The sequence below is a fragment of the Lathamus discolor genome, chromosome 15 (genome assembly GCF_037157495.1).
Source record: "Lathamus discolor isolate bLatDis1 chromosome 15, bLatDis1.hap1, whole genome shotgun sequence".
NCBI classification, from domain to species: Eukaryota; Metazoa; Chordata; class Aves; order Psittaciformes; family Psittacidae; genus Lathamus; species Lathamus discolor.
Window position 1 is genome coordinate 5082389 of NC_088898.1, and position 22337 is coordinate 5104725.

Consider the following 22337-nt stretch of genomic DNA (forward strand, 5'->3'; position numbering starts at 1 on the left):
CCTGGGAGATGCTGCCGGGACCCCTGGCCCCCAGCACACACAACCTGCCCCCCCCGAGGTACCTGCCATGGCAGAGAGGCAGCCTCCCCCCAGTGAAGCCATATGAGAGCTGATGGAGGGGTTTCAGGTGGGGCTGAGCTACAGGGAACGAGAGCCAGGGGGGTTTAGAGCATCCCCCAGCCCCACACTGCAGGAGAGGGAGTGTGCAGGGGTCTCTAGGAGGATTTCCTTGGGCTTCAAGAGAGAACCCAGCCTCCCCCCAGCCGGATTAGCCCAGTGCTGAGCCCGCACTGCTCTCAGGATGCTCCTCTGAACCACTCAGTAGCGCTCCTGCCCGCAGGTCAGACAAGCAGCAAATACAAGATTTAAGGGAGGTGCTGCAAAGGTACGGTAAAGAAAACCACATCCCGGCGAGATGGTGGTAAATCAGGATGGGGGGGCGGGGGGGGCTAGGGAATGATGTGTGGGAGCTGGAGGCACGCAGGGCCAGCACTGCTGCTTGGGGCTGGGAGCGCTGGGCTTTGGGTGAGGGATGCTCCAGTAGGCATCGGTGCGACCCTGTGTGCCGGGGGGCCCTGCCGCTGCCTCCCCCCAGGCAGCACCAGCTTTCCACCATACACTGGGTTTTGTTAAGAGCTCCCTGCTGCCCTTGGGCACACTGGTTTGGGAGGTGGGGGGGGGGTATGCCAATGCCCTCCCCCTCTCTGCGCATCCCTGCCTTAGTGGTGGATCCGAGCCCTGTCACCATGGGGGGCTGAGATGGGGACCGGAGCCTTGGAAAATGGGTGAGCGGGTCCCCGGGACAACCCCCCCATCCCACCCCGAGCACCCCGTAACAGCCAGGACCCGCTGGCCCCAACCGCTCCTTACCTTCTGCCGCCGCTCCAGCTGTGCGCCACATCTGGCAGCTGCGGAGCCCCGGGGCAGGGCGAGGGGCTCGGATCCGGAATGACTCCGGAGCGACCGCGGTTGGGGGAGGAACCGGGGGAGCCCCCGGGGCATCGCCGGGCGGTGTCCCCTGAGCGGGCCCGGGGGAGCCCCGGGGGGGAGCGGGGCGGGCGGGGAGGGAAGATCCACCCCCGTGTTCGTGCCCGTGTCCTCCCTCCCTCCTCTTCCTCCCTCCTCCTCTTCCTCCTCCTCCGCCGCCGCCGCCCGTCCTCCCGCCGCGGCCAGCCGGGCCGGGGGCTGCGCTGCCGGGAACGGGGGTCTGAAGGGGTCCGGGGGGGTTCTGAGCACTTGTGCTGGAAGTTGGCAACGCGATGGGGAACGAGCGCTGGAAAACCATGGGAGGAGCCTCGCAACTTGAGGATGGGCAGCAGGAGAAATCGCAGGTAACAGGGCGGGGGGCGGCGGGGGGCAGCCCGGGGGTCCCACTGCATTTTATCCCCCCCCCCTTTTCCTCGGTTCTCCCCATCGAGCTTCTCTCCCGGCGCATCCCGGTGCGGTACCCGCCGTGCGGAGCCCCCCGCGCTGCCTCCCCTCACCCCCATCCCCAATTACCGAGTTCATTTATCGCACCCCGGGTCCCCCCACCCTCCAGCCTCTCTGCCGGGCAGCGGGTGACACTCCGGGGCAGCCACACACGCCTGCGGTGCTTTAAACTGCTTAAATAACCCTGTAAAAGGGATTTGGCATCTCAGCTCCCTGCTGCAGCCACAGGCATCCCTCTTGCTTCGGGGTCTCCCAGCTGCTTGCGGCCTTGCCCTAACCTCCAGGACCACCCCCCCCCCCCCCGGTTTTGGCGTTGCGGTGGGGGGGCGGCAGAGCCTGCGGTGCCGCACACGTGCCGGAGCCTGTTCTCACAACCGGCCGCACGTGTCCAGCGCCTCCAGCCCAGCGCGCAGGTAGCGGCCATCGGCCCGGCCTCCAGCCGCCGAGGGGCTGCGAGCAGGTAGGGGAGCGGAGGGAAGGAGCGTGGAGCGTGGGCAACAGTGCCTGGGAAGAGCTGGGGGGAAGCGATGGGGTCTGTGGGTCAAGGGAAGGAGCTGAAGAGGCCAGCGCCCGCCGCTGCTCTGCACCCCGATGCTGGGTGAGGAGGGGGTGAGCAGCCGTGAGACACACTCCCTCCCAGGTCTGCCACTTCCCCGTCCTCCTTCCACCTGCGGCGATGCAGGAAGGGGACTGCTGCCTGACTTCTCCCTTCTGCACACCCTCCTCTGAGCCCTCTCCTCCCCACTCGGCTCACCCATGGCAAAGGCGTCCCTTGCCTCGCTGGAGAGGGGCTGTCAACCCTGAGAGGCACCAGAAGCCCAGACCCCAGAGAGGAGCCTCACTCTCTTCTCCCCTTCCTGGCACGCAGCCCCTCCACACAGGGCTCCAAGCAGCGGTGTCTGGCTGGAGCCACTATCCAACCAGCTCTGCGTCCCCCCATGGCTCCAAGGACGAGCTGGATAGGATGGGTCCAGCCCCAACACCCAGATGGGGCTGGACAACACAGTCCAGAGCAGTGGTTCAGGCAGGGGCTTGCAAAGGAGGGACAGAGTTTGCTGCACAGCCGGTTTCCCAGCTCCTGTAAGCTCCAGTGGAAACCCATCCCATCCCATCTCATCCCATCCCATCCCATCCCACCTGCGTGCTCACCCACGGAGCCAGCTTGGTGTGATCACCAGCCCTCTCCTCTTCTTCCTCTCCCCAAGCTGCAAGGCATGGCGTGCTGTAGGAGCGGTGGCAGGCAGGCTTTGGATGACAGAGGAGAGCAGGTAACGGGAGCGGGATGCAGTTCATCTGCCTCTGTGCCTGCAGGGAGACAGGGAAGTGCAGCGATAGGCTCCGGGAGGATGTGGGGAGCAGCGGGGTACAGGGGCTACAGCCCCGGGTGAGCAGGAAGGGGGGCTGCAGCCCTGCACAAAGCTGAGCAGCAGCAGAGCTGGGCAGGCAGGAGGATGGAGAGGGACGGGCAGCGGAGCAGTGAGTGGCTGGGATGTGCAATGAGCTGTTGGAGCAGCCCTAGAGTGAGCAATGGGTTGGGGGGTCCAGGGGCTGGCCCTTGCTGTCCTGGGGCTGCTCTGGAGCTGGGGGCACCCTGGCAGTAATGTGGGGGTACCTGGGCTGAAGTTTGCTGCAGCAGCTGAGCCCTGGCAATGCAAACCTCAGCGTTCACCCACCCCAGAGGGTCCTGGTTCATAGCATGGCTCGGTGAGCAGAGCACCCAGGGGTGCCTGTGATCACTGCTACCATAGCCCAGCTCAGAGCTTGCCTGGCGAGCCGGCAAAGAGCAGCGGCTTTGCCAGGAGCAAAGGGCACCTCCTGCTCGAGGAGCATCTCCCACGGCAGAGCTCAGCCTCTCCTGCCACCTCCCTCCATCCATGCTCCCCAGGGACCAGCCCATCTCCAGCTCTGCTCTCGCTGTCCTGGGGACAATTCAGCTCCTTTCCTTCCCTCCCCACAGGCTGCATGTGCTGGAGCTGCCGTCCCCCTCACCCAGCACGGGCACTCGCCTGGGGGACACTTGGGGGGCACGATGGGCACTGGGGACCCACAGCCCCAGGGTGCAGGGCAGGCGCAGGCTGCTCATGCAGCGTGACTGGGGCACCAAGGACCTTGTCCCATGGGTGGCCAAGCACTGAGCTAAACCTAAACCAGTGCAGGTCAGGGCTTCACACCAGGGGTGCAACGGTGCCTCGGTTCCTGCCTGAGGCTCTTCCCAAGCTCCATCCCCAGCTCCAGAGCAGCTCTGAGAGTGAAGCTCTGCTCTTCCTGGGCACCTCCTGGTCTCACCGCTGCTGCTCTCCTTAGGAAGAGGTGATGTGGAGACATCGGGACCTCCAGCCCGATGGGTGTCCCCAGGGGGACGCCAATACCCAAGGGCAGGGCCACGTCCTGCAGCTGTCTGAAAGTCCTGCCGGGAAGATCCAGCAGCCCGAGGCCACGGCACGGGCGGCAAAGACCCTGGAGTCACCAGGGCTGTGTCCATGCTGGGGCAGGAGCATGGGGCAGAGGCGCCTGCAGAGCCCCACGCTGGCAGCTGAGGGGATTGAGGGGACCCACACCCCACTTGGGAGCACTGCTGGTGCCGCTGGTGGAGCGTTTCCTTCCTCTCCCCACTGCAGGTTGCCAGGTAACACAACCTGCCAGCAGGATGCTGTGGGACTCGTAAAGCTGCCGCCGCGTGGGATCTGGTGGTGGCAAGCAGAGGGGGTCACTTGCCAAGGGGATCGGTCCCCACTTCCTTCCCCAGTTCCCAGTGCCAGTGGGAGGGCAGCGATGCTGGGGCTTGAAGGCTGGAAAACAGCTGGATACAGCTGCAGGGTTTCAGTGTGTTAAAGCCCGTCTGGGATTCGTGTGGCTGCAGGAAATGAGCGTCAGCCGTGCGTGGCTCTGCCCCCGAAACCCTTGATGCTCAGAAGGGTCCCTCGGTCATTGCAGCTCATCTCTGCGTCCCAGCAGGCACGATTTGAGCTGGGAACATCAGTATGGTGGGGAGCAGCAGCATGAGGGATGAGAGGATGCAGAGCTGCTGCGATAGCCAGGACAGCCACAGGGACATCTCATGCTCCACATCCCAAACCACCCAATGCTGGCCTCTGGTCCCTCCTGTCAGTTCGATGCTTGCGGGGTGCTGAGGGGCTGGATTGAGCCCAGGACCCTGCTGTCCATGCAAGGTTGTCAGTGACAGGCACCTTTGTCTGCCACCATCCTGCTGCTCCCGGCTGCCCCTCATGCCCCCAAGCCAGGGCTCCATACCCACAACCACAGGGCAAACTCCTCCACGTGTTGCTCACCAGAAGCTCCCTTCATTGCCTTTGACATCTTTTAACGCACACCAAGGGGCTGAGCCTGGGGCTGTCTCATTGCAAGGTCCCTGCAGGGTAGCTTCACATTCAAGCCAGCGCCATTTGCACCTCCAGCCTCACGCTATGGGCTAGGGGAAACACGCAGAGCATCCCCTGGGGCTGGTGGGGCACACATGGACCGCGGGCCCTTGCTCAGACAGCCCCACTGCAGCTGGGGGTCACCTTAATGCAAATGGTTGCGGAGCGTGCATGAATTGAAGGGTGCTTGAAGGAAGGTGTCACTCCAGATAGATGTGCACAGGAGGGGACAGGGCCTGGGCAATCTTTGCAGATGCAGCAATTTTCCCCTCGTTTCTGGGGAAAGCAGGCTTTGTCTCTCCGAATCGGCAGCGTTCTGGCAGCCCTGCAATGCCTTGTGACAGCCGTGGCCGGGGTCAGGGGAAAATCACAGCCTCTGTCCTGCAGGTGCAATGAGAAGGGGAGCTGGGGGGGGGGGAACAGGGGCTGACGGGGTCAGGAGGCAGCTCGCTCCCTCTCGTTGATGGCAGCGCTTCACGCTCTGCAAGGAGAAAAGGCTCTCGGTGTGCACGGAGCAGCTCCCATGGGCTGAGCCGATGGGCCCCTGCAGCAGCAGGGCTGCCCGAGGGCCTTTGGGGGGGGTCAGAGACCTGTTCTATGGCAACTCCCCATCACCAGAGGCTCTGGAACAGGTCTGAGGGCTTTATGAGCGGCTCTGCTCCCCTCCAGCAGGCAGCGAGGGCACAGGGGGGACTGGGATGTGTGGCCCCATGCAGAGCAGGTCCCCACGATGCTCTGGGTGATGTGTCCCCACCATCTACCCGCAGCCTCCTCCTGGTTCAGCCTCTGCCCTCCATCTCTTCCTTGCTACCCCCTCAGTCCCTGCTTTGGGGGATACGGGGGTGCTCTCCCTTTTTCTCCCCACTTTTGTGCCCAGGGCAGCTGGGATCCCTTCACTGCACCTCCACTGGAGCATCACCTCCTTAAATAACACACATCACAGGCTGCTCTCGTTATTATCTCATACCTCCAGCTCCAGGCGGGTTTAGCTGCTTTGTTCACCGAGCACCGTGGTCTCCGTGTCCCCAGGGTCCCCTCCTCTGTCATCACCCCCATGTCCAACACCATCTCCCTCATTGCTGGACCCCCCCAAAGCCTGTGAGGCTTTGAACCCACCTCTGGGATGCAGGGCAGCGGGATGGGTGCGATGGTGTCCGTGTCTCTGTCCGCAGAGGATGAGCTGCGGGTACATCCTGTGCACGGTCCTGCTCTCGGTGGCCGTCCTCCTGGCCGTGACGGTGACGGGGGCCATCCTCTTCATGAACCACTACCACAGCCCCGTCACCGAGTCCCCCCCGGTCATCAGCACCAACCCCGAGGAAGCCAACGCGCTGGTCACCATCGAGAAAGCCGACAGCTCCCGCATCAACATCTTCATCGACCCCAACTGCCCCGACGCAGCGGGCACCTTGGGGCGCCTGGAGGGGCTGCAGAGCTCCCTGCTGCGCGCCGTCACCGACCACGATGCCGAGGCCAAGGCCAGCAAGAGCCAGCAGAAGGCTCTGCTGGTCACGGTGGCGGATGAGGTGGCCAAGCTGCTGACACACGCCGTGCAGCTGCGTGCTGACTGCGACGGCCTCAAGAAGGGGCACAGCGCCATGGGGCAGGAGCTCAGCACCCTGCAGGGAGAGCAGGGCAGGCTCATCCAGGTGAGCTGGGGCTGGGAGTGATGCAGGGTGCTCCTTGGGGACCCCCATGTCCTGATGTCCCCAGGGACATGGCTGCTTGCATCCCTTGCCCATGGTATCCAGGGGAGATGAACTGAGGTTTAAGGTTTAACTGAGTAGAGCTGGGCACAGCACAGGACCATCCCAAGGGCTGTCCACGCAGCAATCACCCCCCGCCCCTTATTTAGAATCCCTATCATTTCCCAGTCTACGGGCTGTGTTGAAACACTTACCTGGGTATGCCAGGGGCATCACTGGATGCTCGGCTCCATGCCCATCCCTCCTGGTGCTCACCTCCCTCCATCCAGAGCTACTCAATCCTGCTGCTTCACTCCCCATCCTGCTGCTCCGACACAGCCACCCCATGTCACTCACCCAGCCCAGGTCACCTCAGGGGATGGCAGAGAGCTGGCGGCTGCCTCAGGACACGGCTATTCCTGCCACCTCCGTGATCCCATCCCCTGCCCAGAGATGCTCTTTATCCCACAGGGTGGCGTCACCAACCCCCCCAAGTTTGGGTGACAAATAGGAGCTATCTGGACCCTGACCCCCAGCCAAAAAGCATTGGAGATGCCATATGGGATCTGCTGTGGCTTTTATATCCCCACTGGGTGCCCATGAGCCCATAGCCTGGCAGGGAGCATTACTGCCATAGCCTGGCCGTGGGTGCAGGCAGAGCATCCTCACCGCGGGTGGTGAAGGGGCTGCGGTGTGGAAGGGGTTTAACCCCATTTAACCGCAGTTCCTTGTTCCCCCCTGCCCACAGCTGCTCTCGGAGAGCCAGACCAACATGGCTCGGCTGGTGAGCTCCGTCAGCGACGTCCTCGACACGCTGCAGAAGGAGCGAGGCGGAGCTCGGCCCCGGCTCAAGGCTGACCTGCAGCGAGCACCGGCCAGGGGAGCGCGGCCCCGGGGCTGCTCCAATGGTGAGATGGGTCCTCAGGCAGGTCCCTGCCTCAGTGGAAGGAGGGAGAACACTGTGTGGGGTGGGGGAAACCGGCCCAGAGCAGGGCTTTAATAGAGCAGAGGGGTCGGCGAGGTGAGGGGGGAGATGGAGCAGAAGGGAAATGGAAACTTGTGTCCTAGGAGGGGCGTTTCTCACCGTGCAGCCTTCAGTTGTCCACAGACCAGCCTGCCAAGCCAGCACAAACCCCACTTCATTCCCTTGCAGACCCCCTTGCTTTCCTTATAGATGCAGCTGTAAAAAAGCAGAGTAAAAGGGGTAAAGGCAGAGCAAGAAGCAACCATTCACCTTCATTCAGGCTCAGAGGGCAGCTCTGCACGGGACTCACAGCCACATTCTTCATCATTTGGTTGAGATGAAGCTGAGTGAGACTGCCCTGGGGCTGTGAGCAAGTGCCCGCACTCCGCCTGCAGCTACCTCCAGGCATCAGCTCCCTCATCCCCATCTGGGTCCCTGCCTTCCTTTGCCATCATGCAGGGACACAGGGTCAGTCCTGGCTGCCTGGAGAGGTCCCCATGGTGGCTGCATCCCCCTGAGCATCACTTGCTTTGAGCATCAGAGGAGAAAGGAGGGAAAGAGCAAGGCAGCACCAAGCAGCCAACTAGAGCTGGCAGCAAGGTTGAGAGCCTGAAAGAAATGGCAAGGCATCAAATTAGATCACTAATTAAGCAGCCTTCCTCTTGTCCCACCCCATCCCAATGCCACCCTGCAGGCTCTCGGCCCCGAGACTGCTTTGACATCTATGTGAGCGGACAGCAAGAGGATGGGATTTACTCCATCTTCCCCACGCACTATCCCTCCGGCTTCCAGGTCTACTGTGACATGACAACCGACGGGGGTGGCTGGACGGTGAGCTGCTGCCGTGCTGGGGATGCCAGCGTGATGCCACTGCTGGCCATGGGATGCTGGGGTGGGAGATGTTACTCTTGGCACTTTAATGTGCCATTGGGATTGAGGGATAAATGTTAATGGGGTCTGGCTGTGCATGGGGTGCCGGCTCCCATAGGCGAGCGAGCAAATAGGCCTGTCCATGTTACCTGTGCCAGCAGCATCGGCAGCACTGCCCGGTGCTTCCAGTGGCTTTGCCTTGTGTCTGGGGAGCTGGAAATGGAGGGTGGTTTAAGGCATGGAGCTGGATGCCATGGCTGGACGTCATCCTTGGTGAGGCTGGTGCCATGGGACACGTGGCCGTGCTTTGCCCTGTCCTTGTGGTCCTGGTGAGCTGGGACCAGGATAGACCCCAAACCCGGCACACTGTGCCTTGTCTAATGCAGGGGTGCCCGGGGTGCTTCCCACACTGTGCTCATCCACTCATTCATTGCCCTGCCCTATTTGCTTTGCTGCAGTATCCCCATAACAATGAGAAACAGGACTAGAGGCAGCGAGCAGGGTGCCCCAGGGAGGTGGCAGGGGCTCAGTGGGCAGCAGCCTCTCCCTGAGGCCAGGCTGGGTGAGCCCAGCAGCCAGCACCCCTCCATCTGGGTGCTCTAGGAAACAAATCCCCACGATCTGATTCCCATAAGAAGCTTTGAGCAGGGCCAGGACAGAGCTTACCCCCCTGCCCTCGAGGGGCTGATGAGCCTCCGACCTCAGTGCCCAGCGCCCACCCCTGCGGGCAGCCAGGCACAGCTTGTACCAGTGGGGAAACTGAGGCACAGCCGGGAACCAGCTCCTGGGGGGCTCATAGAAGGAAAAGGGGGGACCCCCCCTTGGCTCCCCAGGGTGGGAAGGGTCCTTACAAGCCCCGAGCGCAGCCTCGGGCAGCCCCAGCCGAGCTCAAGCGCTGCCTGCATCGCAGCCCAAGGTGATTAGCGAGCACTCAGAGGCTTATTTAAAGCTGCTGCAGGCGGGAGGGCCCCGGCTGGGCCGGGAAGGGGGCGAAGGGAAGGATTTGACACCAGCAGCGCCGTGGGCTCTGTCAGCGGGGCGGGCACAGCGCGGCCAAGGAGCCGAATCCCGGCGCTCCGGAGATGGGCGCATCCAGAGCAGCGCTGAGGATGCTCGCCTCGGGCTCCCGTTCCCGTTTCATGGGGTTGCTCTGCAGCGCAGGGTCCTAAACGTACCTTGGGGTGCAGGGGGTGTCTCAGGCACGTCCCATGGGGCTGGGGGTGCAGGGTGGTCCTTGGGGCTCTCCGGGGCTCCAGGTGCAGTGCAGAGCCTGGGAAATTTCCCTCCTCCTCCTCCTCTGGAGCGCTCACTCCTGACATTTGGGCTGATTTGCATGTGGGTGGGTGGATGGAAGCGATGGCAGCAGCTGAATCAATTCTGACTCGGGAGCTTGGGAGCTGCTGAGCTCAGCTTTAGCCTGCATGGCCAGCTCAGGGACCTCGGGGAGCAGGACAGGAGCTGCATCCCGCGATGGCCTGTTGGGGAGAAACCTGGCCGGGGCTGCTGCTCAGCACCGTCCTGTCCCCATTGCCTCACCTCTAGCGTGACCCCATTCGCTTGCCGGAGGTCCTCAGTCATTCCTCTTCATTGGGAAGGCTGAGCAAGGCACAGCGCCCGCTGGACCATCGCTTCTGCTTCCCACTGTGGCCACATCCAGCCTGGGACGGTCTGGTTCAGTGACAACAGGAGCATCCGCGTCTTGTGCTCACTTTAATTGCAGCTGAGGCAAGCGCGGCTGCAGCACCAGGATGCAGCCATGTAATTGCTCATCCTGACCCCGACTTCCCACCTCCAGCACGTAATTAAAGTAATAACAGGGTGATGGAGGGCAGGGGGAGGCTCAGCATCCCGGAGGCCCCAAAAAAGTTGTCTCTTCCCATGCTGTTGTCTTTGGAAGTCTTTGCAAACATTCCATGCTCCTCATGGGGCTCCTGAGCCTCCATCGCTGCCCTGCTGGAGCTGGGATCAGCATCTCGGCTCCATAAGCAACGATGCTGTGACTCTGGCCACCTCAGCATCGTTGTCCACGGTGGGAAAGCTGAAGGATGCGTAAGAAAAGGCTGTGCCAGCAGGGTGAGGGCTGTGGTAATGCTAAGTGACAGCTTCCAGCTTCATGGGCACCTGCCACACTGAGGATGCTGGTGGGGATGGCTGCACCCATCCTGCTCATCACCCGCTGGAGGGTCCTGGAGCGGGCCGGGGGTTGGAGCAGACACCGATGCATTCGCACTCAGGCTGGGCTGAGCCGAAGGCAGGGTGTGGGAGCAGCCTGGGGTGACGTGTGCTGCTCCCGAAGGATAGGATTTATGTGTCACCATGAATGGGGACAAGGCGCTTCTGCCGGTGGGGACAGTGCTGCCGGTCACAGTGCTCACCGGCTGTGACACGGGGTTGGCACTTCCCAGGGCCTGGCCCCTGTGATGCTCCGAGGTTGCCTTCTCCATCGCTGAACCCAAAGACGGTCCCTCCCTGGGGATGGGGCTGCAGGGAGCCCCACCGGGCTGAGGCTACGGGGTCCACGCCGTGGCTGCTGGAAACCAGGAGCTTGGGCACTGAGGTGTCAGGAAAGTGGTGGTCCAGCATCTCCCCAGGCTGTGGCTGTGATCTGAGCCTGGTGGGGTTTGGTGGGAGCTGGCATCAGGGGGCTGCGAGGAGCAGGAGCCGAGCCCTCCCTCACCGCTAGCACCATGGCAGGCACCGGCTGGCGCTCCCACTTTCCTCTGGTTTGAACCCATTTTCTGGGTTGGCACCTTTGCAGGAGCCTGCCCCTGCCCTGTGAGCTCAGAGCGGCCGGGGGAGGCAGAGAGCGGGGGAGATAAATATTTTAGCTTTGCCTTTAAAGAAGGGAAGGAAATCCTTTTTGCTTAAGAGGAGGGTGATGCATATTTGATGAGGAGGAGCAGAGCAGCGAGGCAGGGCTGTGAGCCTGCGGTCACCGGTGCTCACAGCATCCCGGTGCGGGGAGGCAGCTCCCACATCCCCGGCGGATGCAGGGGTGAAGCACAAGAGGTGATGAGGATGGAGCAGGAGGCTCAGGAGGACACGGCACCTCCAGCAACCTCCCAGCCAAGCTTTCAAGCCCCGAGGGGCTGAGCTTGGTGGGCAGCGAGGCACCAAGGGCTGCTCTGATGCCTGGGGTGATTCCTGAGCATGCCAAAGGCTCAGCCATGGGGATGTGCCCCGCACGCTTCCCTGGGCACTGCCAGCAATTGGCCTATTTACAACCGCGGGTCAAAGCCGATTAAGGAGGGAGATCGGCGCCGCTTCTGCTGCCTTCCCTGCATGGCAGCACTGGAGCCAGGGAAAATCAGCTTCAGGGCCCCATCCAGCACCATCCCCCTTCCCAGCAAGCCTCAAGAAAGCCCCTTTAAATAGGCTTAACCACAGCTTCTCAAGTGCTCAACGCAGGGATAAAAATTAAGGCTCTAATTCTAGAAGGTAAGTACAGCAGGATCAGAGCCGTGCCGAGGAGCGCGCCGGAGCAGGGCATCTGCAGCCCCCAAAATGCCCATTGTAAAGGGCAGACACAAGCTGAGTCTCCTTTGCGTTCTGGGATGAAACCCTGCCTGTGCAAGAGGGTCCGAGCAGCCAGGAGCATCCCTATGGCACAGCAAGGCACGGTGCTTCCCGGCCGGCACAGGGACTCGGCAGCATTGCCCGAGCCTGGGATGCAGGAACCGGGGTGAGCGGGCTCAGCAGCACAGCCCAGACTTAGAACCAAGATGCCAGCACATGGGATGGCTGTTCCCAAATCACTGCTGTGGCCACAGGAACGCAGCGCTGGGTGGCAATCGGGCAGGATGGCTCAGCCAAGTTTAATGCAATTAATCCGGGGCTGGAGGCTTAATTAAGTTCAAACGGTTGGACACAGAACAGCATTTTCTGGATCAATGTCAATAAATCGAACCCAAAAGTACGGATAAAAGGGGATGGAACGCACAGGGCATGACAGGCTGACGCGCACCGGGAGAGGAAAAAGGGAGGAGGAATGGTGTGTTCAGCCTCAGGGATGTGCCTGTGGGCACTGGGCACCTTCCTGCAGGAGCACGCTGTGGCTTTCCCAAGCTCTGCTCCCATTTCCAGGCAGAGGATCCAGGGAAGGGCTTTGAACCAACTCACCCATCCCTGGGAGCTGGCACATAATGATGCAGCATCCCCTTGGGCCCCCGCACACCAGCACATCCCTGGGTAATCCCCGAGCTGAAAGGGTTCAGTTTGCACCATGGTGGGGAGCTCGGGGTGCGCAGGCTCGGAGCAGCCCCATGCCTGATGCCCTGTGTGTTTCCTCAGGTGTTCCAGCGGCGGGAGGACGGCTCCGTGAACTTCTTCCGCGGCTGGGAAGCCTACAGGGATGGCTTTGGGAAGCTGACGGGGGAGCACTGGTTAGGTGCGTGGGGCTGGCAGCGCTGCTGGAAAGCCTGGGGTCCCCTATGCAAAGGAATGGACACTGAGACCATCCTGAGAGTGATGCCTCGGCAGGCAAGGGGGGACCGGATGGATGCACAGGGGCAGGGAAGCGATGGGGCTGTTGTCTCCAATCACAACCCATGCCCTTGAGCAGAGCAAGGGCTGGAGGGTGGGAATCGCTCCACGTCCTACCCCACACCCTGTGCATGGGCTCCATCTCCAGCGGGGTCCCCGCACTCACCCTCTGCCTCCGCCGCAGGGCTGAAGCGCATCCACATGCTGACAGTGCAGGGCAGCTACGAGCTCCGCATCGACCTGGAGGACTTCGACAACGGCACCGCCTTCGCCCACTACGGCAGCTTCGGCGTGGGGCTCTTCTCTGTTGACCCCGAGGAGGACGGGTACCCCATCTCCATCGCTGACTACTCGGGCACAGCAGGTAGGGACCCCATAGCCCGTGGTGGGGTGTCAGCATCCTCCTCCAGTGCTGCATCCCTGCAGCCACAGGGAGCTGGAGGCAGGAGAGGGGCTGCATCTGGGTGTTTGCAGGGTGGGTGACCCCAAGTGCCTTGTACATCACCAAAGGAGCCCCATTGGGTACCCAGGGGAGCTCCACAGGGCAAGGAGCTTGCCCAAAGGCGAGGTGAGGGGTAGGAAGGTCCCACCATGGCTCCCTTTTCCCCGGGGCAGGTGACTCCTTCCTGAAGCACAACGGGATGAAGTTCACCACCAAGGACCTGGACAACGACCACTCGGAGAACAACTGCGCAGCTTTCTACCACGGCGCCTGGTGGTACCGCAACTGCCACACCTCCAACCTCAACGGGCAGTACCTCAAGGGCCACCACAGCTCCTACGCCGACGGCATCGAGTGGTCCTCCTGGACCGGCTGGCAGTATTCCCTCAAGTTCACCGAGATGAAGATCCGGCCTGTCCGGGAGGAGAATTAGGTGGATGGCATGAGACCCCCTACCCCCTGCCCTTCCCCACCACCCCACAGCCCCATTCCCCCATCTCCCACCCTCCCCATGCTCCCTAAGGGCTGACTCATCTTCAAGATGCACCTGGGAGCAGCACCGAGGGTGTCTTTAGCCCCAAGGCACCCATGGACATCACCGGACCTTTCCTTCCTGCTGCCATAACTCTCCTGCAGCCAGACTGGGTGTCCTGGACAGAGTGTGACCCACGGCTGGTGCCCACGGCAGAGAGGGCTGTGGGATGCAGTGACTTGGGAAGTGGTACCCAGCAAGGAAGAGAAGGAGGGAGGGAGCAGGGATGCAGCAGCCTGGGCGGATGGGACACCTCCATTCATCTCTGCTTCGGGCACAGACACCCAGCAGCGGCCTCACTGAGCTGAACAGGGACTGGAGCACACTGGGTGTGTGGAGCCCTGAGCCCCACAGAGCCCAGAGGGCAAAGCTGCTGCTCCGTGGTCCCAGCTCACCCCATGGTGCTACTGGGATGGGGAGGGCTCGGCTGTGCTGCAGCCTGTGCTGGCACCAGACTGTGGCAGTGATTCCTTCTCTGGTCTGTAAACCCCTCACCTCTCCCCCTGCAAGAGGATGCAGCTACAAAGGGACGAACTCCTCAGTCCCCATCGCCCCTGGCCTGGTGCTGCAAGGACCCAGCACTGAGCATCACGGAGCTGTCTTAGCAGAGCTTGGAACAGGGAGCACAGCGAGGAGGAGGAGGAGAGGAAGGCTCCCAGCACGGCTCCACTACGTTTTGCTGCTCTTCCCCCCCAACCAGACCCACTCGGACTCACGTTGGGCTTTCAGCATCCAAAAGCTGTGACCTTTCCCAAAACCCTTGGCTCGGGACAGCACATCCCAAGCTCTGCTCGCCCCCAGCCTGGGGATCCGCATTCGTTTCCGCCCAGGATGAGCCCCGCTCTGGCTCAGCACCTGCAGATATTCAAAGCCTTTCATTTCTTCAAATCTCTTTAAGGTTTTGCAAAAAGAAGCCCCAAGTGGGGCTTAGCATCTGCAGGGCCCTGATAACCAGGCACAGGCGAAGGATGCTGCTCGCCAGCCGACCCAAGGAGGAGCTGCTACAAGGTGTGGGGCTCAGTTCTGCCTCTGGCTCCCTGCAAAGACTCAAATGGGGGATTATGTCCAAAAACTGACCCCAAAACCACCCGGCCTGGGCGGGCTCTATGGGAGCAGAGCGGGGAAGGGGACAGCCAGGACCCTGCCCTGCTTTTCTGCTTGTACTGCAGCAGCAACGGGGAGCAGAACCCCTGCCCTGTCCCCAAGGGACACCATCAGACTGCCCGAGGGCAGGAGGAAGGCTCCCCCCATCCCTGTTTCCAGGGCAGCTTAAGGCGCAGGGAGATCAAAGGCTCTTCTTCCCTGCGTGCTTCTCCGTCCTTTTAAGCCTTCCCCACCTCGGATCCTGTGCTGGACAAGCCCCTTCCTCCCGCTGGCTGAGTCCCTGTCTGCCTGTCCTGGCAGGAAAACGGGGACCAGTGATGTGTTCGGGATCACCGCAGCTCCCCCTCTGCCAAAGATGCTCCTCTGAGCCTGCAGACAAGGACGAGCTCCGAGCACAGGCACCAGCTCCACCAGCTCCATCCCTGCCCAGAGGCTGGATGCTCAAACCATGCCGTTTGGGGATGCTCAGCGGTGGCATTTCCAAGCCAGCACAAGAGCAGGAGCCCCCAACAGCTTCCAAGGATCTCCCTGTGCCCCTCAGCACCCCTTTGGAACGGGCTGTGCGCGGGCAGGGAGCAGAACACCCGTCTCTGCTTTCTGTCCATCAGTTTCCATGGATGAGCTGTAGCCAGGTTTTCTAGCGCTCACCTTCAGGACAAGGAGCACAGGGAGCCGTGTGTCCGGGTGGGAAGGCTCTTCCCTTCCCTGGCCCCCTCCACCAGTAGTTTTGAGTGCCGGGGAGGGGATGCAGGATGCTGTACGTGCAGCTCGTCGGTAGCACACCCTTGTGTACCTGCCCCTGTCACCCAGGACTCCCTCCTGACTCTGTTTTGACTTGCACGAGTGGTATTTCATCCATGCCAAGATGTGGGATTTCCCAGGATTATTCCCAAGCGCCGCAGCCCTGGATTAGGCTAAACCCATCCTCGGTGACACCTCCCCGGGGAGGGATGGCTTGGGAAGGGGGGTGGTCCAGGACCTGGCCACGTACGTTCTGATGGAGCCCTGGGCCAGGTCGTGGTGTGTAGCAGTGCTGTGAAGTCTAGGTCGTGTGTGAGTGGTGTCCAACGCTGTACATGTGGACTTTCTAAACTCCTTAATAAAAGGAACTCATCGTTAGTTGGTGTGGTGGCAGCTGTGCCCGTGGAGGAGCCCGTTGTGGTGATGGCAAAGGGAACAGCACCGGGTTACCGCAGCTCCCACCATGCTGCCGGTGACCCTGGGCTCACACACGGCATCCAAGGACCACCCCATCGTGGGCCTGGCCTGACAAAACCCCTCTGTGTGCTGCTGGGAAGGGCTGGGGAGACCCAGCAGGGCAGGGATGGGGCAGTGAAGGCATCCCAGGGGATGCTGGACGGTACCAGCATCGGAGACCACGCTTTAGCACTGGTGGCTGCGTGCGCTGGCCAAGGAGGGTGGGAATGCTGGGGCTCGTCTGTGCAGGGCCAGGCCCCAAGCAGGTTTGGGGGTTCAGGGTTCTCTGTTAGTGCTGTGCACCCGCCACACTCGCACACACATCTGGCACCCCCAGTACCAGACAAGAGGATGGAGGATGCTGGTACCCCCAGACAAAACCCTCCCTCCCTCCCACCAGCATCCCCATCAGTTACGGGTGCCTCCACTTCAGCCCCAGCACTGCACAAGCAGCCTCTCCTCTAAATGAGACAGCAAACGAGGGAGGTGCTCTAATTAGAGTTCCCATTGTGGCAGCTCCATCAGCCCGGACCCCTGTCCCCCTCCCCAGCAGGGCCACGCACTAAGGGGTGACACAGCCATTACCACCAGTGGGTATTTAATGGCCAGCAGTGCGGGCTGGGCAGCTCAGTCTGGGCACGGAGTGGGGCCGGTGCAGCAGTGCTGGGGCATTGCCCGAGGCGAAGAGGTGAGTGTCTGTGTGTCTGTGTGTCTGTCCCTGCTTAGCATCCTTACCTTCATGGGCAGCGCAGGAGGCAAAGGCTGGTGGGAGGCAGCGAGGGGCGATGGTCTGGACACCCACTGGTACCCCTGATGGGGTGGGAGTCGGCAGCACTGATTGCTTGCTCCCTGCTCTGGGTGCACGCAGCGATTTGGGTCCATGACGGGCAGCTGGGTGGGAAGAGGGAGATAGCAGAAAGGCAGATAAACAGACCATGGGAATGTTTTTAAGAGCACAGCAATTAATGATTATTTGACTTTACTGGATCACCTTAAACAGGTACTTCAGGAATACCTTGTCATTCATAGACTAAACAAGGGATTCTAATAGGGAGCAGGCAGACGCTGCTTGGATCATCATGTTCCTGCTTGGAATTAGCTCTCAATTTATGGCCTATACTTTCAAACTACAGACCTTCAAAGGCTAACCTAGAGGAAGACAATACAATCGTCGTAGGCAGAAGGTGTGAACCAGGCAGGGAGCACCCCACAGCAAAGCCCAGGGGTAGAGGGGTTGCTGGGAGGGGGGGGAACAGGGTCTTGGGCTCAGCTTGGGCTCCTCACAGAAGTGAGGAGCACTGGTAGCATCCCTCCATCAGCATGAGGCAGACACCCTGCGGTGTCCCCATCACCTGCGGTGTCCCCATCACCTGCAGTGACTTTTTAAGGCAAAATCTCCAGAAAAAAAGTAATAATAATAATTAAAACCCCCATTGCCCCTCGCTGAGACCTGAGGGAGGAGGAAGGGGCAGCAGAGCAGCCCTGCCTGTGCTCAAGGTCATCCCAGTGCAGCATCGTTCCATGCCGCGCTGCTCAGCACCTCCAAGCCCCATAAAGCAGAGGGATGTCGAGCACCTTCCTCCGCTCTCGCATTAGGTAGGCATTGCAGGTAGGACCTGCACACAGGCAGGATGAGGCTGGATCAGGTGAATGCACTTAAGTCCTCCCTGCAGTGCTTCTAAGAGGAACGAGCAGCTCTGAAGCCCATCATCCTGAGTGGTAATAGCCCGGCTCAGACAGCCCCATCCTGGCTGTGAACTAGGGGAGTCGCAGCAGGGAGCTAATAAAGATGAATGGGAGGAGGTCTGAAGGAGGCAGGGGAAAGGCAAAGGGGGCTCAGACCCTAATGCCAGCATCCCTGCTGCAACTGGGTGCTGGTGTAGAGGAGCAGCGGGTGCTTGGAGGGGTTTTCTTGCTGGGGTGTGGGATGGGCACATGAGCCAGCCAAGGCTTTGGCCGCTGCCTGAGGATGCTCTGTGGTCACTGATGTCCGCCCTTCCTCCAGATGAGAGCCCCCTTCTCGCTGTCCTGCCTCTTCCTCCTGAGCCTGGGGACCTGCTTCCCCCAGAGGCAGCCGCAGGAGCAGGAACCCCGGGGGGAACGGGCCCTGCTCGGTCGCAGCGGCCGAGCGGCGGCCGAGGACGGGGGGACCCGGAGGGCAGGAGCGGAGCGAGGAGCGGAGCGCGCTGCTGAGCATCGCCCAGGAGCTGCGGGGCGATGGAGGGGAAGCGGGCGGGCAGCGGGCGGGCCGGCAGCGCGGCTCCGGGCCGGCGAGAAGCGCAGCGGAGCCTGGCCGAGGAGCTCAACGGCTACAGCCGGAGCGAAGGGGGCTTCGCCTTCCGCTTCGGGAGATGAGCGCCTGGACCCGACCTCCCGCCTCCCGCGGGTCGCCCGGTCCCGTCCTTCCCTTCCGTCTCATGTGGGTTTGCTTGGACAAAAGGGTATTGGGGGGGGGGGTGTTGCTGCTTGGGGAACAGAGTGTGTGCTCCGCTCTCCTGTCCCCGTCCAAAGCCAGTGCGATGGAAGAAGAGGAGGGGGCCTTAAGAAGAAGCCGCTGTCACACGTAGCCTTGGCTGGGGCACAGGGATGCTGCACCAGGACAGGCAGAGCAGGCATGGCCGCAGAGGGGCTGAAGGGTTACAGCAGTGCTGGTGGTGCCAGCATCTGCGGTACAGGGCTGTTGGGAAGGAGCAGGACCGTCAGAGCTCTCCACAGAGCTGCTCTCCTGCCTGCTAAGCAAAAGTCCCTCTGGCAGCAAATTCTGCTTAGTGTCAAGATGCTGCTTACACGAGCTCCTGCGTGCGAACCAGCGGGCTGAGGAAATCCTGTCCTTGGAAACCCCTGCAGGGAGCGCAGAACTCTGCCCCAGCAGCCCCAGTCCTGCTGCAGCCCCACTGCCCGGCCCCAGGACCCATCCCCGGGTGCTGTCAGAGTGACCAGGGTGAGGGGGTGATGACTGACCTTCAGTGTCCTTGTCACATCACCCAGCACTCGCCCTTCCTGATGCCTTCCTGGCCTCATCACCACCTATTCCTGCTGTAATCCCTGCAGTAACGTGGGTGCAGAGGAGCTGAAACAAGGACCTCTGCACCTACCCAGGGCCACAAATGGGTGCTCGGTGTCTTCCTGCTCCGCCAATGGTGCTGCCTGGGGACTTGCGAGCCCCAAAATCCAGCAGAGGACAAGCCTCATCTTCAGCCTTCTCCTCCTCTGGACAGATTTAGCTCTGCCAATGCCAATGACGACATTTGCTTTTGTGCCTGCCACTGCAGGCAAGAGAGATTAGTAATCAGAGGTCTAACTACCTGGCTTGCAGGCACTAACAGCAAGTTAGACACCGAACGACTGCTAATACTTCATTGCAGGCACAGAAATGAAGCAGGGCAATGATTTGCAAGAGCTAAATTGCACCCTCAAAATCAAAGACTTGGTTGGGGCGGGTGGGGGTGGGAAATCAGGCTCCAAGACATGCATTATAGAGTCCATCAGCAGACAGGCCACTTAATACAGCACTGCTGGGCCGGGGCGAGCTGCTCTCACAGCGGGAGCGGTGTGGGACCGAAGTGGGAATGGATGCAAGCTGGAACCTGCAAGAAAACACCAGGTCTAGGGAGGAGTGATGGAGGCAGGAGCTGGCAAAGGGAACTACGTGTGGGTCACAGCCCCACGGGCATGGAATGGGAGGGAATCCAGGGATAGAGGTGATCAGGGTTTGGCCTTTGCATGAGGAGGGTGCTGGCTGTGATGAGAGGAAGGGCATTTCCCTTCCCCTGCATCCCTGCTGCATCTCGCACCATGGGGACCACAGCAGCGACCAACAAACCCAGTGGCACTTGGGGGGGCTGAACCCACCCTGGGCACCCCAATCCCAGCCCTGATCCCTCACGGCTCCCACCAAAGGCTGCAGGTCCAGGGGATGCAGGCGCAGCGGAAACAGGAGCTTTATCGATGTTTCTATGGCAACCTCTCTTTTTTCCCCTCCTTTCTTTTGAGCATTCAAACCATCAATAAACATGCACTGATCAATTTTACCCTGCGCTGGAGTTGGGCAGCGGAGGGATGGGAGAGAAGGAGGGCAAAGACTTCTGGAGCAACACTGGGTTAGCGAAGGCCAGTAAAGCCCTGGCTTTGCCGTGATGGATCGCTGCAGGGAAAAGTGGCACTGTGTGCTGTGGGAAGGGAAAGGAAACCTGCTGGGTGATGGTGGGGCCCGGGGGGGATGCCTGAGCTCCTGCTCTTAAGTCCAGGGGAGGAATAGGGTCAGAGCAGCGTGATAAAACCACACGTATAATGAGGCCCTGATTGAAGCACAACAACCCTCTGTGTAACTTATTTACAAGTAAAAGCCAGAGCTTCCCACAGCGCTTACCTGGTATCTGGAGAAGAGCTGGACTCGGCCCAGGCACCCCAAGGCTCCTTGATAGGGATGCCATAGGGATGGTGCCATCACCCTCCTCAGCCATGGGGAGGAAAGGGGCCGATGGGAACAGGCAGCACTGCAGGCTCTTCACTGCTGCTCCTTGGTGACTGAGGCTTGGTGCAGGAGAAGGTAAAAGTGAATGGAAAATAACTGCCTGGAGCCTGGGGGTGTTGTCTGGGAGGAGGGAGAGGGAGAACACACCAGGAGTGACCCCCGCGGGGCTGGGAAGCCCATCCCTGCGTGCTGGACATGGAGAGCTCCCATGGGAACACGCACCCCTTCCCAGTTCCTCCCCTCTCAGACCCCTTTGTGGGGCAGCCCCCAAGGGGACACCCAGGCCCCCAACACCTTTGAGTGGAGAGCTCAGAACCCACCTGCACACAGAAGGAGTTAGATTCGTTGTGACATGGTCACACAGGCAGCAGAGTGTGGACAAGGCAGGGCAAGGCCACTGTCATGCAAACAGCCCACAAAGGGACAGCACCAGGTAGCATTGGATGCTTCTACACATGGCCAGCGGGTTCAGGCAAGCAAGGACCGATGCAGACACTTGGTGCCATCACCACCACTGCTGGGACCCTCTATACAACACTCTGCTGTCCTTCCCTGACCAGAGTACAACTTTGACCCTTCCCCTGGCCCTATCTCCACTCATCTGCTCCATTCCCATAGACTGCTCCCCATCCCAAGCAGTCCTGCAGCACTACACACACTCATACAGCAGGAGCAGCAAATCTCAGAAACCCAAGTGGATCCTCTGTAGAGAAAGAGCATGATTTAATCGTGTCCATGGGACTCATGAAGCGGTTAATGCATCATAACTGGGTCGTTCAGCACTGCAGCTTTGGGAGCAGGGGTAGGACCTCTATCAGCACACTGGATGCTAGGACAAACACAGCCTTCAACAGGGGGGTGATTGCTGGGGAAGCACTTCAGCGTAGCCTGGGTCACAGGTAAGCTTTCTGCTGCGCTGGATCTAGCACTGATAAAACGCCAAGCAGCACTTCAGGGTGATAGGTTTGAGCCTTGCCTAAACAGTCAAAAGGCTTGCAGGGCTGGCCCTAACGCACAGCTTTAGGGCACCAACAGCACTGCCAAGGCATCAGGACTGACCAGAGAAGGTTTATCCAGAAGCATCATTCTCAGCAACACACCCAAGCCAGGGCTCATGCCTGGACCAGGAGCCATGTTCTTTGAGATGCCAGTGTGACACCTGGAACCACCTCTTCCAGGGTGAAACAGCCTTTAGGTCTATTTTCCTCTCTTTTCAGCCGTGAAAGGATTAATGTTAGGGAAGGAAGAGGCTGTCAGTTGACCCCCAATCGTCTCTGGGGCAGGCAGCATGCTGGCCCAGCAGCATCTCTATGAGACACCAGCCCATCCTTAATAACTTTCTTCTCCTTTCGAGAGAAAGCGTGAGCATAAAACACTGACCACACTTTACATCTGGTGACAAGCAACTTCTCAACAAAAGGCAGGATGACATTAAAGGAAAACTCGAAAGAGTGAACACGGTAATTTCAAAGACATGAAAAACCAAAACAAAAACACGACGACAGCTATTTTTCCTCCAGAGCACTCTCACTTTTAAGCTCAATAGCCTTGAAAATTGGAGCAATCAAACTGTTAAATGCATTGATCTGTTAAATCAACTCCTACTGTACTCAGCTAAATTTAGCCTTTAATCCCACTCCCAACACTGCAGATCCGGGGCTTTCCCCAGCCACATCAACCGGCCCCTTCCTGCCCATGGCACCATGGTCTGGTCCCTGAGCACACCGAGATGGAGATCATGGGGAGCAATTGTATTTAGGGGCAGGTTAAGCTTCA

At 60.6% G+C, this 22337-nt stretch overlaps 2 protein-coding genes across 2 annotated transcripts; both read left to right on the top strand.

Annotated features, from left to right (window-relative positions):
- Positions 1-1259: 1259 nt before the first annotated feature.
- FIBCD1 (fibrinogen C domain containing 1) lies at positions 1260-13687 on the top strand. The gene is made up of 7 exons (XM_065695497.1): positions 1260-1331; positions 5984-6460; positions 7245-7404; positions 8155-8291; positions 12621-12717; positions 12997-13176; positions 13428-13687. Exons 1-7 carry the CDS (start codon positions 1260-1262, stop codon positions 13685-13687), a joined length of 1383 nt encoding a protein of 460 aa, XP_065551569.1.
- Positions 13688-18092: 4405 nt separating this feature from the next.
- Positions 18093-18442, top strand: QRFP (pyroglutamylated RFamide peptide). Its single transcript, XM_065696065.1, is given in 4 exon segments — positions 18093-18250; positions 18252-18346; positions 18349-18372; positions 18375-18442. Coding segments are annotated over 4 exon segments (345 nt in total).
- Positions 18443-22337: the final 3895 nt, after the last annotated feature.